The sequence below is a fragment of the Contarinia nasturtii genome, unplaced genomic scaffold, assembly GCF_009176525.2.
Source record: "Contarinia nasturtii isolate CC-2019 unplaced genomic scaffold, AAFC_CNas_1.1 Cnas_scaffold_1037, whole genome shotgun sequence".
NCBI classification, from domain to species: Eukaryota; Metazoa; Arthropoda; class Insecta; order Diptera; family Cecidomyiidae; genus Contarinia; species Contarinia nasturtii.
Genome location: NW_022198383.1, coordinates 179,816 through 198,072, shown reverse-complemented (window position 1 = coordinate 198,072; position 18,257 = coordinate 179,816). Strand labels below are relative to the sequence as shown.

Genomic DNA, 18,257 nt, shown 5'->3' with positions numbered 1-18,257 from the left:
ATTCCAACGAAAAAAATTATTGCTTCCGAAATAGCTATTTCGAGAAAAACAGACATTCTTTGAAAATTGAAAGATTGTTCACAAAACCAAAGGTATTCGGTAAATTCTTTAAAAGCAAAAATTGCGTTTTTATGTCTCCTACAATTAGATGTAAAAAACATGTTGAAATATCGTGCCACGCAAACGTATTTGACTACTGCAGCATTTGAACGCCAACGAAATTCCTCTGAATAGCAGCAATTATGCAATTAAACAAACATATGTTTGCAGAACAATAAGCGAATAATGAATGAACGCTGTTCTTACCGAAAAAAAGTCATGTTATTTTAAGCGAATGTCATGGAAAATATGATACAAAGCAATAAATCATTCGTGCAGGAGGGAAGTGAATATATTTCAAAATACTTGCAAACAGATTAATTCATTAATACTTGTTTTTTCATTCACTGAATACGATCCCGTGTGGCAAAAAGTGACTGACTGACTAGTTAGAAATCGACTGAAATTGAATTTTGTTAACTGAAGTCGTCTACCCAGTCGACTTTAGTCGTTTATGTATCTCATTTTAAACAGATGACTAATTTGGGACGTTTTTGTCTATAGTCAACTGAGATTGAAGTTGAATCAAGTTTTATTTTTCTCTACTAGGAAATCATCCAAATCAACTTAAAACAACTTTAATCTCAGTTGGTTTTAGCCAAAAACGTCCCAAATTAGTTAACTGACTAGTCAGTCAGTAATTTTCCACAAGGGTTTGTGAATTGTATTTTGATTGAAAATCTTACCTTTTGTACCAGATATAAAGTCTGATGAATGACAACTCGCAATGATCTTCATAAAAATTATGTAAAACTTGTAGTCATAGAATTTTAGTTCGATATATAAATATTAAAATATAATGTTTGTTTCACGTGAGATTCTAATCTATAGTCATCTAACTTATTCGAAATCATTTTTTTAAAAATAAAATTTGGTTTTTTGCAACAAGTGCATTGTTCTTCTTGATTTATCGCCACGTCTTTTTTATCCTGTTTCACCTGCATCGACAACAAAAAAGGGAGTGAATGAAAAAAGAATGAAAACAAAGAATATTTCACATTTACTTGATTTATTTCTCCATTAAATAATGTTTAAGTTCTTAAACAATCAATCAAATTTTGTGTAGGTTTTATTGAATTACGAATTATCATTTTAAAAAAATAAACTTCAGCTCCCTTTATCATGTAAATAGATTGAAAACGTCTATTTTATCTCGGGTATGTTTGATGAACAACGTTAATTTGTCGGCAATAATTAACAAATCTTTCGACTAACTAACCTTTCCTAACCGCCACACCTGCGGTCTTTCATTTGAATTGAACAAATTAACAGTGATCGCGGTTCATCATCACTATTTCGGCACTAAATCGATGTGGATAACAACAAAAAGTTTGAGAGAAAAGTTTGTGACTGAAATGGTACACCGGTGTGTTTTAGTTAAATTTGATGGTGTTGTAAAAGTGCTTTAATACAGTTCTAGTTTTGAAATGTTTTTCACTGTACGCAAATATACAATAGTGGAAATGAGATATGACTTTTGAAGTCTATGAAAAAAAAACCTTATTACATTTGTTCAAAATTAGGTACCTATGTCAATCACTGAGCATTGGGGAGCCTGATCATTTTTATATCCTATTGATTTCATTTTTTTATTTCTTTTTTTTAATCATCTTTACAAAATACCATATTTCTAGTAGTCATGGGCCCATTCGTTTTCAGATAAAAAGGCGTCGACCACTTCCTTCATACTGAAGTTGGGTATCAATTGATCTTGTGTTAATTTTACCCGGGTCACCGGATCAAAGTGACCAACGCGCTGTAGATGCTCCTCAATATCTTTTCGTTCATATGTTATGCCACTGGGCGTAATCACCGGATCGGCCAGAATTTCAAAACTAATTTTGCCGCATAGATAGTCCGGTACGTCACGTTTCTGCAAAGAGCGAACCAAAACAGGAATTTGAAACAAAGTTAATCAAAGTGAATAATTTTTCGATTTGAAATGTGTTGATATCATAAAATGCGTATCAGAGTGGGCGCCAAAAATAGGCGGTGATGACTCGAATATCATTTAGATTGATGACTCATATGTTCTAAAATAAGAACTGATACGTATGGCGGGTATCAACAAACAAATTTCTAAAATAATTCTACTTACTCGACGACGATCATCGATTTTCGCAAACATATTGTTCACTTCAGTCATATTATTCTCCTAAAATTGAAATTGTACGTTTTATATTAATAGAGAAAATTCAAATGAGAATTTACTACAAAAAAAGAAAACAGTTCCGTACACATTCTTGTTCGATTTGACTGGACTCTGTTTTGATAACCTCTTCGTTCTTTGTATCATCTGTTTTGAGTTTGGCCAATCGATTTTCCATATCCTCTTGAATTAACTTATTCAAATACGTTTGCAATTGGATTTCTTGGCATATTCGACGCTCTTCTTGGATATTCCAACGTTTTTTTCGGGCTGCCCTCAACTGCAATGCAATGTCATCGCCAAAGTTTCGCTTTTGTTCCTTTGCCAAATCACAGGCTGAAATAAAAGACATTAAATCGTCATGTTCAAATTCAAGATTCATCCAATTGAAACGGTAAAAATATGGCATAGTTGTGCACAAAATGCGTTTGCCAGTTGTATCAGTTGGTGAATGTGCGTTAAAATGTAAACATCCAATAATTTTTTGTTGTGGAAAAAACGATAAACATTTATCACCACAACGTCCATAAATTATCGGCATAAAACTCAAGAATTTTCATTTAATGACTTGCCAATCGTTGCAAATTGTACATGATTGTGTTTTATTTATCCATCCATTTTAATGAATAAGATGGAATTCAGTTTAAAATCCGTGGAATATTCGACTTCAACTTATGCTATAGAGTAAAATCGATAGATGTAACGATGTTTACATTGTCGTGTATAACGGACAGTCATCAATTGAGAACGGTGGCAGTAGCTGTTATCTAGCATATTTTGATTCGCAATTTTTAAAAAATCGATGAAAAGAGAGAATTAAGATAATTCAGCTGGTGTGTACATCTAACATTTTAGCGTTCTTTTCAAATGAGATTTTTTTCAAAACGATGAATCCCACTCAATCCAACAGTGCAAACAGATTTCATTGTTTCAAATATTCCAAATTCAATTTGTTTCAAATGATGCATAGTTTTTTTGTTGTCATGTACCTCTTTGTAAGTGTTTGATTGCTTCATCGTAGTATTCTAATTCTAATAGGCTTTGACCCAAGAAAAAGTGTCCCTTCACCAAATTCTGATCCATGTCCAATGCTCGACGACAGTCCTGGCATGATTGTTCCCATCGCTTTAGTTTTAAGTAGCATAATGCTCGGTTTGTGAAGTACGTTGCATTTGTGGGATTCTTTATCTATACAATGCAAAAAAAAATCAATAAACTCATTACAATGGTGTGAACGAATATTAATAATAATTTATTGCAGACAAAAATAGTGACTTTGAAGTAGTCGACAAAACCGAAAAACATTCATAATCTAATTACGTATATCATAGTACACAAAATCACTTTACGTGCTCACAATCTTGTTAGTCTATGAATTCGCTACACATTGACGCCAATAACAACACATTACAATAATAAATGTTTCGCAAAATAAATGCATTGTGTCAGCCAAAAAAAATGAGCATGAATAAACTTACGATTGCTTTGGTGTAACAGCTGATTGCATCGTCAAATTTTCGTGAAGAAAATAATCGATTGCCCTGGTCTTTCAGCTCAACGTCACTCAAATTCGCCGTCGAATACATATGTTTGCTCATTTCACACAAAATTTATAATCAATGTAATTGAATTTTAGCTTTTCAGCTCGTGCCCACAAAAAAATGCCTTGTTCGTGTTTAGTGCTATTTACTGCGACTCAAAACCGTACTACTTTTTTTTGACAGCTTCACTTTCCACTCACTAACACACACCAATCCGAACCGAAAATAAAAAAAAATCGTATATGAACTCCCGCTTTGTTGATCTACTTCTTCTTCTTCTTATTCTCTTTCTTCGTTATTGTCTTTATCAAATTGCTATATGACTGTGTGTTTTTTTTTTCGATAGAAAAACACTTTTTACAATAAACACACCGTGACTCACAACTCAAATTGTATTTGCTCAAATCAATAGTCCATCTTAGACGTAGTGCTTCTTCTCTACTGAATTCGAAGAATTATGTCTTGATATTTATTTAAATTGATTAAAATTGCTTCTCGAAATGAAATGGACACAAAAAAAATTTGTGTTTCGGACGAAGAGCTTCTGCAAAACTCAATGTCGAATATTTATTGTGAAATTGAAAGCAAAATGTTTTTTTAGGTTTGAAGTTTATTGGCTCAGTTCATTTGTAGTGGTGCCCGATGTGCACGGAATGTGTAGCGGTATTAATTGAAAATACAATTTTCATTTGAAACATCGTTTTCTCTCTTATAATTAAATATTTTAAATGAAACGACTGCATTTCGTGCCATTTGAATGAAAAATGCAAACGTAAAATTTAAATATTTCCACCCGTTTCACACAGCATGCCAAACAGTCATCGGATTAGTTTGCGTTTGTTTTGACGTTTTTTTTTATTCCAATGGAATGAAAGCATTGACAGTTTGTTGTATGACATGCCATACCCGAGCATGCATACAAAAATACCATCGCAGTTATTCAATCATTGTTTTTGTTTGCAACATTTTGCTTTGAGTTGTGTTTTTTTTTTTCTCGCTGCTGCACTTACTTCCTATCTCGGCAGATTGAGTTTGTGCCATTATAAAATGTAGTCCAAAAGTCAATAAGAGAGATAATATTCAGAGTATACAATTCAATCGTTAATCATATCATACGGGAAAAAATAAGCAATTTTAATGTGAAAATCGAAGTGTAAAAAAATGGTTTCCAGAAGGAAGATGTTGCTAGTGTTTTGTGCAGCTAGTGGTGCCTTTTCATTGCTATGCGTTTGGTCCTACTTCATTCGAATGGAACGATTTTATTGGGAAGCGAGTAAGTATTGAATTTGACAAATCAATCAATGTGCACCAGTAAATCATATTATTCGACTAATATTTGATGGACGTATTCAAATAGAAACAACAGAGAATGCGGCATACAACTACGCAGAAGCAGATGCACTCAAATCGCACAATGCACACGACATTACTAACTCATTTGATGATAATTTAATTGTTATCTATAATCGCGTACCAAAAACGGGCTCCACCAGCTTCGTCAATTTGGCCTATGATTTATGCAGAAAAAACCATTTTTATGTACTGCATATTAATATCACCGCAAACATGCATGTCCTATCACTTAATAACCAAGTAAGCAACAATCGAAATAGACACACGATAATCACGATGACATAATTAAATGTTTATGCAATTTTCATTGAATAATTGTACATTTTTACAGATTAGCTTTGCTCGGAACATAAGTGCTTGGAATGAAATGAAACCAGCGCTGTATCACGGCCATATGGCATACCTCGACTTTTCAAAGTGAGTAATCAGTGTTGAATCAAAACAATGTACAGTGATTTCTGGTAGTATTTTATGGAAATTTTTTAATGTCAACGAGAAAATTGATTTTTATACGACACTTTTACGAAGAAAATTACATTGAAATGACTCTTAGGTCGTTATGTATTTATGGAAAGTTTTCAATAACAAAATAGAATTACATTGCACTCAATTTCAAAATATTTGCACAAAATAAATAATGTTTTAATATGATTTCAAAGCATCCATCATTCTCTATGTGTTTTGAACTTCAAGTTCAACATACCCATTTGGTTGCAATTGCATTTTGTTTACTTGTTTACATTGCGAAAAGTAAATAAACATCCATCCATCTATTTTCATTGGCCATTGTTACCAATGTGCCATTGTTAGCTAAACTAAAAGTTTAAGATTTACAGCAAACACACTTAAACGCTTTTACAACGTCATGTTAGTTCTTTATATTTAATTCAAACGGTCTAGATTTCAAAACGACCATTTACGATGTCTTTGGATTTTGTACCATGATATATGGGTTTTATGTGCAATGAAATCAAATATGAAAACAAAGTGAACGTGAATTTAATTCATTTCGAAGAATTTCACAGGAAATTCGCAAACCGGTTACAAAATAGCATCAATTCGCATGAAATGTGACAAGGGCGGAAAGTTTACATTCATCATTATCTTCTTAGAAATGAATATGATTCTTGATTGTAATGACAATAAAATGAGAAAAAACCTTCGAGATTATTTGAATTTGTGATGATAGCACTCATATTTACTTGTCTATAGTTTGTCTTGGCAAAACCGATAAAATCTTAATTTTATTATATCACTCGTTTGTTCATCCTGTTTACTTACCCTCTTCACTGTCTTTTCAAATGATTTTTCTTTTTAAATATTTTTACCCATTTTTATTTTCAGATTTCAAATTCCACAAAAACCAATTTATATAAATCTGATAAGAAGACCAATAGATCGTTTAGTGTCCTATTACTATTTCTTGCGATACGGAGACAATTATCGACCGAATTTGGTGCGAAGAAAAGCAGGAGATAAAATGGTAAATTTGATGGAAAAAACCGTGGAAATTTTGCAATTATTGACCTACTTTAAATGTTTTATTTAGACATTGGATGAATGTATAAAGCGGAAACAACCGGATTGCGATATAAAATATATGTGGTTGCAAGTGCCGTTCTTTTGTGGCCATGCGGCTGAATGCTGGTTTGTATTAAGTTCTTTGGAGTACATTCATTTTTTATTTGATTCGATTTGAAATATAAACATAATGTTTTTTTGAATTTGACAGGCGACCCGGTAGCCAGTGGGCGTTAGAACAAGCCAAGTATAATCTAGTGAATCATTACTTTTTAGTTGGTGTAACAGAGGAAATGGAAGATTTCATATATCTATTAGAATTATCGTTGCCAAGGTATATTAAATTTTATTACCCAATAAATCATGACGTAAACAAATGAATATTCCACTAAGAATGTTCGAATTAATTAAAAATTCATTTAAAAAAGTAATCAAAATCCAATTAAATTTTACAGAATATTTAAAGGATCAATGAATCAATATCTGAACTCAAGTAAGTCACATTTGCGTCAGACGACATCAAAAATCGATCCGAGCCCGGAGACAATAGCCGAAATAAAGAAAACCGATGTGTGGCGAATGGAACATGATTTCTATGAATTTGCACTGCAACAATTTCACTTTAATTATAAATTGCAAAATAAGATAAAAGTACAGGGTCAAAGTTTGCCACAAAATCAACAATTCTTTTACGAAAAAATTCGACCGAAAACATAAGACAAAACAACAACAACGTCGATCTCATTTTACGTCTTATATATGCACTAAAAGCGATAAATGACATTTAACGGAGATATATAGACACATGAAAGTTATTGATAAAGTAGTTTGCCATTCAACCAGAATTGGTGACCAGAGATTATTAAATTTAATTTACGGAATTATTAATACTCGACAAAATGGTATGTAGCGGCCACAAAATGCTTAGATAATTAATTGATATCGACTCTTGTTTGTCGACTGCACACACACACTTGATATTAGACTACCTGAAATTAATATTAAGAATATTTTCCTAATTAGACGGCAAATTAATGTCAATCAAAATGGCCACTTTATCAGGTTAACGTTTTTTGTATTTCCACTAAAAAAAGACCTATTTTCTAGAAACGAAATCAAAAGCAACTCAATTAATTTTTGTACGAAATCAACATCCACATCACACTTTTTTTATGTTCTCCATTCGATTAAAATCGCGCTCTCTACGGTAGGTGGTAAGAATAACAGACTCACAATTATGGTCAAAATTTTATAGTCACCAGTGAATCTTTGATTAAGTGGAAAATAAAGACATTTTATTATTCACAAATGATATCGCATTTTTACTATTCGAAATTTCCCACGTCAAACGTTTTTTCTCTTTATTTCAGCCTGAAATTTTCAGCTGCATTATCTGTTTAACAGTTTTGAGAACAAAATCTGAAGTTCACGTCAAATTGCTTGTATGTTAATCGTTAACACGTGTAAGTATTATTATTAACATTGTTATTGAGTGCATTTACATCAATTTATTTCGTTATTTACAAATATGACGTGTTCCAAACTGCGTGTCAATATTATTGTGTTTGCATTTATTCCTTTGTTATTCTAAGTAGACTTAACATATACGTTGTTTATTTGTCTGAATTCGCAGTTTGGTTCAATGGTTCAAGAATGAATGAAACGCCCGCCATTAATAGAAAGCGCAAATATCACAAAAGATTGGTCATCACAATTTATTCTGCGTAACTATTGGCTGTTAATTGATCTCACCGTATTTGGTTGCTTCTTCAAAAAACCGGTTTTAACATCAGAACCGAAACAAAAATCACTCGAACTTCGTATACATGTAAGAAAACAAAAATAATGTTGCGAGAAAAGCAATTTAATGTAATTGTGTGCATAAACAGGCAATTTAGAAGAAAGAAATCATCAATTACCGACATTTTCGTAGTTTGATAACGATTAAGTGGGAGGTTTTGTATCGCGTGAAATGAAACACACAAAAAAACTACCTAAACACAATCAGTAATTAAATCTAAAAATAAACCGCAATTTTGATTAATTCCGCTGAATTATAATTAAATCTATTAGAGATGCACCTAATTGTACACGAAAATGTTGCAAATTGTAAAACGTTCTTTAAATTGTTAAAAAAAATATATTATATACAATGTAGCGCAGAAAAAGTATCACAAAGTATTGACAAAAATGGGGGAAACGAAATAGAAAAAGTGCAAATTTTATTTGAACTTGTTTGATATATAATATTTGAAAAGCGATATTGCATGTGCGTAGACCAAGTGAGATAGAGGCACAAACCACGACCCGTAGAACTTGAATTAACGTACGCAGCCAATAGTCCAACATTTTATGTTGATTGATACAGTTTTAATCGAACCACCAAACGCAGTAGGCACAATCGTACGAGTTTTATTCTTGTCTTCATTTTATTTTTTATTTGCTTCGCTTTCATTCACATTTATACATACATCAATTCGTTCATTTTACGGCCGCATACAGTCCACACACACACACAGTGAGTATTTTATTCAATTGGTTTGCGTGTAGTGTATTTCTAATTGCACTCGATTAAAAGTGATAGCGACGCACATACGATACATAGTGAGCCAAAACCATGTGCAATTTACTGCCGTTGTGCAATCTTCAAGCATAAACTGAACGGAAAATGTTGCATTTTGCACAATATGTGGTATTTGGAAATTTACTGGAGGCATTCTCTCTCTCTCTCTCTCTCTATCTGCATGTTGCTTCTCAATTGAATTCGCTTGACATGGGAACAAGAATGCAACATTTCATATGGTGAATTGTTTAAAGCCGATTTATTATACAGTGGTGCTGCCGAGTCTGCTGCTGTATTCAATTGCAGTTTATATGACTATAGTCACATTTCATCATTTCAAGTTATATAAACATATTCACGATACTCTGTTCTTCAATATGTGCTCAACGATCTCTCTTTCTCCTTCTCTTTTTCTCCGGAGACATGCACTCACGTTTCATTTTAAAATTTTCAAAATTATTTATCAGTTTCGATGCGATATCAATATATGATTAATTTGAACGGGCGTTCTTTCGTTTAAAATTGGCTCTTATCAGTTCTAAAGTGAGAATCTCATCACTGATAATAGTTTGTTTACAATCGTTTTGTTGATTTTTTCATTGAAGTATTTTTTAACTAAAAAAAGATCTCGACACGCTTATCGATTTTGGTAATTGCAGTCACTAATTTTAATTGATATTTTTTTCTTAATCAATGTGACGTTATCAATTTTGCTGGTCGTGTACACATTTGTCAAGGGGCGTTGTTGTAAAATTTGAGAGTCAGAGATCGAATGTACAACAGTCATTATAACTATAAATTCCAAAAATGAGACAACATTGATGTTTATATCATCTACTGGAAAGGCTTGTGATAAGTAAACAATTTTTGACACAAAATTTGGGTAATTTTTTTTTCAAATCATCATTAAACACTGTAAACAGTACTTTGGTCTATGGAAATTTACATAATGGTTTACATTCTCGTAAAGAATCTGACCCCATCGGCAAATTATCTTTAACGCTTCTTCTTAGAAACGTTTTTATAATGAGCGTACATTACACAGTATTGAATTGACGTAGATCGTGAACGATTCTAATTACACATCATGATTAAAAACAAGAATTCCACGACCGGAATCTCCGTGTGTACCACGTCTTTTGCGGCTATGACTAAGCAAGACGTGTCAATGGCCATCTAAATGTCGATGCACCTTCGTTTAATCTGAACGATAAACATAAACAATTGTAACCACTGAAACATTCATACATGTCAAGGTAAAATACATTCACGATTTTTACTTTATGCGATTCATTACAACTTCAGTCTTAACATTGTTTGTTATGGACCATTGCACTCCAGTTCGAATTGAGATGAATTAAAGTGTTCTTGGATTTTTGTGCCTATTTCATACATCTTCGAAGTATACATGAAATTTGTAAAATTTGAGCATGAACATTTTTCAATTTAAATGGAAAATTACGAATAAATTCCAATGAAAATGGTCAAGTTCAATGTTATACAAAAACTTGATCATACTGTAAATTGAAGTGATCTGATTCAAAGAACTATCAAGTTCTTATCTATGGCAAAGAACTCTAAAAATACAAAAAATTATCGGAACCAAATAAATGCAGCCATCGATAATAGATTCATTATCGCTTCATATCGTTAGTTTTTTTGTTCCTGATTAATTTATATCAGCCTTCGAAATATCCAATTGAAGTGTATTAAAAATGCACACAACTTATAATAATACTAAATCAGCACCCGTTATGGAAAAAATTAAAAATGACACGGAACAAGATATAGAAAAAATCGAGAACGAAAACAAGTTTGCTATTTCTCCATAGCACATACAGTTTGATTTGTTCTTCGCCGTAATTTTCTCTTTGTCTTTTCCTGTGATATTTAGTGCTTCCTACAAAACAAACATCGTTTCGCGTGCGATTTTTTTTGTGTACCCGGTGTTTTCTATACCATATTAAAATTTGATGACGTCGAAGTTGTGAGTTTAGCAAATCGAATTAATCTCTTACAAAATCTGTGTGATCGCACGATCGTTTGATATGTCGAAGGTCAACACCATTTTTTCTGTCTTAGATTTTTTATTCTGTTATTTGCGTTATTTCCCCTTCCTAAATCAATTTGATACATGCTACATGTATATTTTGTAAAAAATGAAATTTTTGAAATGAGAGGAGGTGTTTAATTGAATTATCAAACGAGCGGCAATTATGAGGATCATTGAACGAAAAACAAATAACTACAAATTCTAATTAGAAAATTCCGCTCGCGTTACAAATAACATCAGAATTATGTAATTATGGGTTTGATTTTTATTTAGATAACTTTATTGATTGTTTAGCTACAATTTGCCAACAATGTATTTCGCTCACTTTCATGGTCGAAGTAGCGATTACGACCACTCTTCATGGGTAAATAGATGAATGAAGTATCTGTGTATTGTTGATTTTGATCTTTAGAATGAACTCTAGCGTAATTTGTTTTCGGATAATTTGATGTTTTCAATTAAATGTAAGCTGTTTTTTAGCATATAAACAAACAATGTAACCAAACCTAACTCAAGAACCAAAAACACCAAGCGATTAAAATGTGCTCGAGGTTTTTTTGTAATATAAACACATTTCCATTCGAAATCATAACAGCCTGTTGCCATTATGCTGATGTGACATAAAATGTCATGACCGTTGTGATTTTTCATGCTCAATTATTCGGTGTTGAATTACACACACAGACACACACTCATGCACCTTAACCGTTTGGTTCTAAATGTTTCGCACTTTTGCACTTGAAATATGTACATGACCACTTTATAAATACGACATTGTCGGTTGACCAAAGAGTCATGTGCATTTACCACATTAATGTGCTCGCATTAAGTTATTTCAATCCAATTATCAATAAAGACCGTGTGTCTCGGGGTGTTCTTGTTCGTGCGTGTATCGGATTTAAGTTTTATTTTCATCCATCATGGAATCTTTTGGTGCCGATAAAAAAACCGATGCTATTTTTAATGTACAACAATTGTGAGTGAAGATAAAAACGAAGAAAGAGTGAAGAATTTTAAAGTCGAAAGATTAAAAATATCTGGTTTTTTGTTGTTCGAATTCTAAATTTAACACTTTTTATAATATCCATTCGAAAATGTTATCGAAAATGTAATATGCATCGATCGGTTATTACGTCGATCGGATGGGAACACGTTCCATTCCGGTGTATTAGATGAGGATTTCTTTTTCGGTGTGTCTCTTGTAGTGCCGAAAAAAAAATGGACGTCAAAATAGAACTGGTTTCGACCGACGTCAATACGGTTGCGTTAGAATCTCATTAAATCGTTGAAAATACGTGACGTTTATTTCGCATGTCCGCGGCTGAAAGTAAACACCCAAATCGAACATTCTCTTCTAAAATTGTGGTTTGTCTGCATTTCGTGCGAATAACAGTCATTTTTTTCGAATTACAGCGCATTGCAAACGAAATTCTGATGAAACACACAATGTTTTTAATGTGCGCCGATTTTGGTCAACGAGTTGAAGGTTACCATTGTTTTTTAAAGAAAACATTGGATCGGTGACATTCAGGTGTAACCACACAATGCGACATTAATGTGAAACAATAAAAAAAATTCGCATTAAATTACATCCAATAAATTCCACAATACTTTTGTTTTCGAACAGAAGACTGTGGTAAAGTGCAATGCCACAATCGTTCAGTTATTGACGCATTACTCATGCTATGAGCGGAAAAAAACGGCCCATAACACAAATTAAACATTTCGCCGCTTTAAATCGAAGAATTTTTGACATGAGCACCGTGCCGTTTCTGCTTGGTCTCAAGTCCAATTTTCTGAATGGCTTTATGCAAGTCTATTCACAGAGGAAATTACAAACACACGACCTTTGCATGCAATCTGAACAGTTTTTTTTTCTCGCTTGATGTGATTTTTTCCATTAACCCCGACCATTTTAGCCCGTCAATGGAAAGTTAATTAAAAACACATTTTCATTTCAAGTGTTTTTCTCTTTTCTCTCTCAAGTGTTTTGTCACGAATAATAATTATCGTTAATATTATTGAGATTTATTATCTAACGCAAAGACGGGGGTTGCATTGTGCTTATGAATGCATATATATAAAGTAAAATGACGGACAAAAATTAAAATTGACTTTCGTTATTCGTTAATTTGCTTGACATTGTTAAATCCGTTTTAAGTAAATTCGAGATTTATGAAAAGTGTTTACATATATATTCGAGGTATTTGTGTTTTTTTAATTTCTTGTTGTTATTCTCATATTCATCTAAACTTGATGAAGATTTTTTTTTCCTACAATTTCAACCTTTAAACAAACCAAATGACTTGATTTAAATTCAGTGGTTTCGCAAGCAAAATCCGGTAAACAAAAAAAGATCTGGAATATGGTAGATGTTCATCTAACGGCGATTTGCCGCTGTTGACCTTGTTAATCAGCTAAAATGTTCTTCTGCGAACGGTGTGCGCTCACAGCACATATGATTCAATAAATATTTGGAATGGAGTATTTTTTTTCTTGTTTCGACTGTGGTACCAATGGTATACATTCGTTTGAAGACGAAACACAAAATCGAAACGAAGACATCGAAACCCAAACAAATGTCCAAGTGAATGAAACCTACACACACACGTGCACACATACAACTACAATTGTACAGTCGTATCTGTTACACAGCAATGTACGTTCAACAGGCGTCGAAGACCATATCGAAAATACATGCATTGAGTGTATGTGTTTGTTGTAAAATAAAACCGATAAATCAACACACATCTGCGTCAACTGTGTTTGCACACACAACGGCAGCAGCCGTAGCATTAACACACAACCGCTAATATGATATGATGTGAGATCGAAAACATTGCAAAATATAAACGTCGACTCACTCTGAGTGACCGCAACGAAAAAGCCGAGGCGTTCATAAAACCAATGAACTATTCATTTATCATCAGTATTGCTTGGGTTATGATTACGAACTGTTGTACTCGATAGCGTACGCGGTCTTTCATTCTTCATCAAAACACAGACGAAAGAAGACGGAGAAAGAAAAAATTATTGTTTGTGAGAGAAATATAATTGTGTAAATTAAAAACTACCGTGTTTCCAGAATATCACACAAAACGTTTGTAACTTTATTAATTTTTTTTTTCTTTAATTTTGTTTGCTTCTTCATCATCGATATATTTAAAACAAAGTAAAAATAAATTGTGACAACACCAATAAGTTTTTGACATTTTTAAGAGAATTGTGAAGAAAGAATGGTAGATTTGCTGCAATCACAAGAAGTTTGTAGTAAAAATCAAAGGTTTTTGCCAAATCCGGTAGATTGCATTTGATTTAAACAAAGTTTTGTTATTTACAAGTTTCCGATTTTCAAGAATTTCTTGAAAATTTGTCATTCGGTCAATTGGGTCCGAAGATCAATTCATTTATCTGATGGTCTTCTTAGGAAGAGCCCAAAATCATACACATATCATTTTTTGCAAGTAAACAGTTGAACAAATAGACAAATTGCCACAAATTGGCTGTTTTATTGCCATAGATCATGTCATGCATTCCGTTTCAAACACACGATCATATCGTTGAATATTCAAATGAGTAATTAAATACCACTAAAATTATAATTTCCGAATAAAACTGAAAAATTTGGAATAATTTTTCTTTCTTTGCTTGTTCGATTGGGTCGTTTTTTGCTGTTTCTATCTCTGTGCAAAACGGTCAGTTCGACACGCGTGTTGAACGAATAAACAATTGAATAAAGCTGATCGAATATTTTTCCATATCAATTTGTATCTATTTTTGAGGCGACTTTGTGTTAATTGTGAATTTTAAACTAATTTTTTTCTAAAAAGAATTCAAAATGTGGAAAAAAGACGTTGTTTATATAACCCACTATGGTCTTTGTTATAAATATCATTTCAAGTGCACATAAAAACTTTAAACGCAGGCAATAAAACGTGTTCAATTTTAGATATTATTGCATTGTGTGTACGATTCCATTGATTTGCTATTTATATTCTTCTTGATTCATTCACGGGTCACCCATGTTGTTAAATGTTGTCCGGCATATTTGGTGCTCTTTTTATGGTCAAAATATATATTCGAAGACCAATTTCGAAGTGTGAATAATTTCAGCCCAATGTAATACAATTTGACCGTTGAATGATGTCAAGGGACCAATAAATATATATATATATTTCTGTTGTTGTTGTTGTTCAATATACTAATTAGTCAATACCCATATCAAACGCATATAAAGTGGTTCACATTGAATTAGCCTTCTTTGTGTCACTCTATCGAACGATTCTAGCCAAGTGCAAATACATTTACGAGCAATATATATATCATTTTCGAATTTTCAATATTGAAATACACTTGCATGCACATGTGTGTAAATAGACAAACGCATTTGCATAAATTGCGACCGATAAATAAGTTCTATACGAACGATTTTTTAGCGGAAACGAAGAGAAACTGATTTCCTTCTGAACGTGATTCATATCCGTGTGCATGTCACTATCTGTCTGTTGTGAGCTTTACGTCGATCGCCGATAAAATTATACAAAAATAAACAACATTATTATTATTATTATTGTAATGAGCTACAAACAGACGGCGATTGTGTGCGAACATATTTTGCATTCTTTTGAATTGAGAGTCTCGACAAAGTGTAAATGCGTATGCGCCGATCAGACAAATTCTGAAACAAAAAAAGCTGTTGATGCTGTTATTTTCGTCCACCTTTCGTATTTTTGGCTGTTTACAATATGACTTTGCTAATTCGATTAATTGTCTGAAACAAAATCGATAGGTTACGAATTTTAATGCGTTGAAAAGAAAAGTTGTCTAGTTTTGTGTGTGTTTTACTAATTATAATGTTTATTTGTCTTTTGTTCCATAGATTCGATATGTTGTCCGACTTATCTGATCTTCCGGCAATAAAATTGTCAGACACCGATTATCTTCGCTTCGATTTGGACGCGCTATCGCCATTCGGCCGTGAAGTTGCGATCAAAGAGTTGCGCGAAACAACTGAAATCAAAGAAAAGGCAATTGAAGAATTGAGAAATCTATTGCAACGTAAGTTGATCGATTGTTATTTAAAAATCACATTTTTTCTCGATAAACTCATTGTTTTTTGTTTTTTAATTTAATAGAGGACACCGATTTGTATATTCCAATCGACAATGACGAATGGATTGTACGATTTTTGCGCCCATGCAAATTTTACCCAGACAGCGCTAGGAAATTGGTACGTATCGCATTTTTTTTAAATTTCATTATCATCAAAACCAGTTTCTTTTCATCAAATCAGCTTCAACAGATTTTTTGACATACTTCTGTTTTTTCACATTTTGAATGTTTTTTTTTTGTTTGTTTATTTAATCTGAATAGCTAATTTGTTTTTCCCCCGCTTTTAGATAAGAAACTATTATCAATTCAAGGAAAAGCATAAGGATGTCTATGAAGATTTGATGCCATCAAGTGAAGCGAATATTTTCAAACATAATATTTTGGTGGTGTTCCCAAATCGTGATCAATTGGGCCGCCGAATCTTGTTGTTGGAACTTGGAAGTGAGTATTTTTCTTCTTGTGAAAATGTGATAAAATGAATTCAATCGTTATAAAAAGCTGCGATGAAAATAAATACGATTGAATAAATTCGGTTGTTTTTGATTCATTTCCAGAGCGCTGGAAGCACAAAGAAGTTTCGCTGGACGAAGTGTTCAAAGGATGTGTAATCTTTTTGGAAGCAGCAACCCTCGAACCGGAGACTCAAGTTCATGGGGCGGTTGTAATATTTGACATGAATGGATTGTCGTTGCAACAAACTTGGCAATTCACACCTGCCTTTGCAAAGCGTATTGTGGATTGGCTACAAGATAGTGTGCCACTCCGAATAAAGGCAATTCACATTGTAAATCAGCCCAAAATCTTCCAAGTTGTCTTTGCCTTGTTCAAACCATTTTTACGCGAAAAATTACGTAATCGCATCTATTTCCATGGTTCGGATTTGGCATCGCTGCACAAACACATGTCACCAAAGTGTTTACCAGCCGCATATGGTGGTCATTCCGAATATCCGCGTGTCGATGGCGATCAATGGTATGAAATGTTGCAGCAGTGCGATCGTGAATATAAAGCCATTAATTCGTATGGCTTGAAGAAAGTAATCAAAGGCAAAAAATGAAAATATATGACAAATATATAATAAGGTTGAATTAAGAGGTTACACAAACACACACATTTACAATTATCATATCCCAACGGCAAAACGGATTACTAGGTCTTTCTTTCTATTTTAATGCAACGGAAGCGGAAATCCAGCAAACACAAACACACAAAATACGTACAATTCACTCTGTACACTTTTTTGGTTCTTTATTTCAGTTCTACGCCCCACACTTTCGTTTTGTAAATAAGTAAAATAAAATATATAGCATATGTATAAAAGTTAACTTAATGTGCAAAAGAGAATTGTCCAACTAGAAAAGAAGCCGTGTCATTTTGGCGCGGTTCTTTTGTTTTCATTGTATTTTTTTTTCGTTTGTCGTAGTTCATTTTATAATTGTCATTTTTGCTAACGATGACTAAGTATTTTAGTCGATATGAATATTGTGCGCTGAACGGAATGAGGAAAAGAAAACAAAAAAAAACATCTAGAACTAATTATTCCATTTAAGTTTTGCTGTGCAATCAACACACAAACATGTCTAGCAATCTTAAGTTCGCACATTTTGCCGAAATTCTAGTTTTACGTTTTCATATGGTGAAATAATTTTGTAGAATTTCTTTTGATGTTTTGTGCGCATTTATGTTTATTTAGAATTAAGTTCTTGAAACGGCTCAGTGATTTTTATGTGTGCACGTGTCTCTTTAGAGATGAGAATGTGTATTTGTTTTACATGTTTCTCATTTGGGAGAATTCTTCATTCTGCCACAATTCCCATGATTAAACTAATATATTATAAACGAAAAAAATAAAAACTCAATAAAAAG

General features: G+C 32.8%; 3 protein-coding genes across 5 annotated transcripts; 2 read left to right on the top strand and 1 right to left on the bottom strand.

Annotated features, from left to right (window-relative positions):
* Positions 1-1,683: 1,683 nt before the first annotated feature.
* LOC116344031 (E3 ubiquitin-protein ligase CHIP) lies at positions 1,684-4,373 on the bottom strand. Its single transcript, XM_031772394.1, has 5 exons — positions 3,727-4,373; positions 3,238-3,436; positions 2,337-2,584; positions 2,198-2,254; positions 1,684-1,972 (listed from the first exon to the last, which is right to left on the bottom strand). Exons 1-5 carry the CDS (start codon positions 3,844-3,846, stop codon positions 1,730-1,732), a joined length of 867 nt encoding a protein of 288 aa, XP_031628254.1. The 5' UTR covers positions 3,847-4,373; the 3' UTR covers positions 1,684-1,729.
* A 314-nt stretch (positions 4,374-4,687) lies between these two features.
* On the top strand, positions 4,688-7,972 carry LOC116344028 (heparin sulfate O-sulfotransferase). The gene is made up of 7 exons (XM_031772390.1): positions 4,688-5,062; positions 5,147-5,382; positions 5,474-5,559; positions 6,487-6,625; positions 6,692-6,789; positions 6,875-6,997; positions 7,119-7,972. The coding sequence occupies exons 1-7, from the start codon at positions 4,951-4,953 to the stop codon at positions 7,378-7,380; spliced, it is 1,056 nt and encodes a 351-aa protein (XP_031628250.1). The 5' UTR covers positions 4,688-4,950; the 3' UTR covers positions 7,381-7,972.
* A 1,064-nt stretch (positions 7,973-9,036) lies between these two features.
* Positions 9,037-17,914, top strand: LOC116344029 (alpha-tocopherol transfer protein-like). 3 transcript variants are annotated; one of them, XM_031772393.1, is made up of 5 exons: positions 9,037-9,181; positions 16,159-16,337; positions 16,415-16,509; positions 16,679-16,832; positions 16,946-17,914. In XM_031772393.1, exons 2-5 carry the CDS (start codon positions 16,166-16,168, stop codon positions 17,446-17,448), a joined length of 924 nt encoding a protein of 307 aa, XP_031628253.1. In that variant the 5' UTR covers positions 9,037-9,181; positions 16,159-16,165; the 3' UTR covers positions 17,449-17,914. The 3 variants fall into 3 exon arrangements, with proteins under 3 accessions (XP_031628253.1, XP_031628251.1, XP_031628252.1); XM_031772391.1 differs by lacking the exon at positions 9,037-9,181 and adding an exon at positions 12,066-12,255; XM_031772392.1 differs by lacking the exon at positions 9,037-9,181 and adding an exon at positions 14,130-14,379.
* Positions 17,915-18,257: the final 343 nt, after the last annotated feature.

Bases quoted from the DNA above. Each gene is read 5' to 3' on its own strand.
- LOC116344031 (XM_031772394.1), bottom strand. From the start codon at position 3,846: ATGAGCAAACATATGTATTCGACGGCGAATTTGAGTGACGTTGAGCTG. The intron at 3,437-3,726 runs GTAAGTTTATTC...TGCATTGTATAG, and splicing joins GCTGTTACACCAAAGCAATC to ATAAAGAATCCCACAAATGC. The intron at 2,255-2,336 runs GTACGGAACTGT...TTTCAATTTTAG, and splicing joins GTCAAATCGAACAAGAATGT to GAGAATAATATGACTGAAGT.
- LOC116344028 (XM_031772390.1), top strand. From the start codon at position 4,951: ATGGTTTCCAGAAGGAAGATGTTGCTAGTGTTTTGTGCAGCTAGTGGT. The intron at 6,626-6,691 runs GTAAATTTGATG...TGTTTTATTTAG, and splicing joins GAAAAGCAGGAGATAAAATG to ACATTGGATGAATGTATAAA. The intron at 6,790-6,874 runs GTTTGTATTAAG...TGAATTTGACAG, and splicing joins GGCCATGCGGCTGAATGCTG to GCGACCCGGTAGCCAGTGGG.
- LOC116344029 (XM_031772391.1), top strand. From the start codon at position 12,200: ATGGAATCTTTTGGTGCCGATAAAAAAACCGATGCTATTTTTAATGTA. The intron at 12,256-16,158 runs GTGAGTGAAGAT...TTTGTTCCATAG, and splicing joins ATTTTTAATGTACAACAATT to ATTCGATATGTTGTCCGACT. The intron at 16,338-16,414 runs GTAAGTTGATCG...TTAATTTAATAG, and splicing joins ATTGAGAAATCTATTGCAAC to AGGACACCGATTTGTATATT.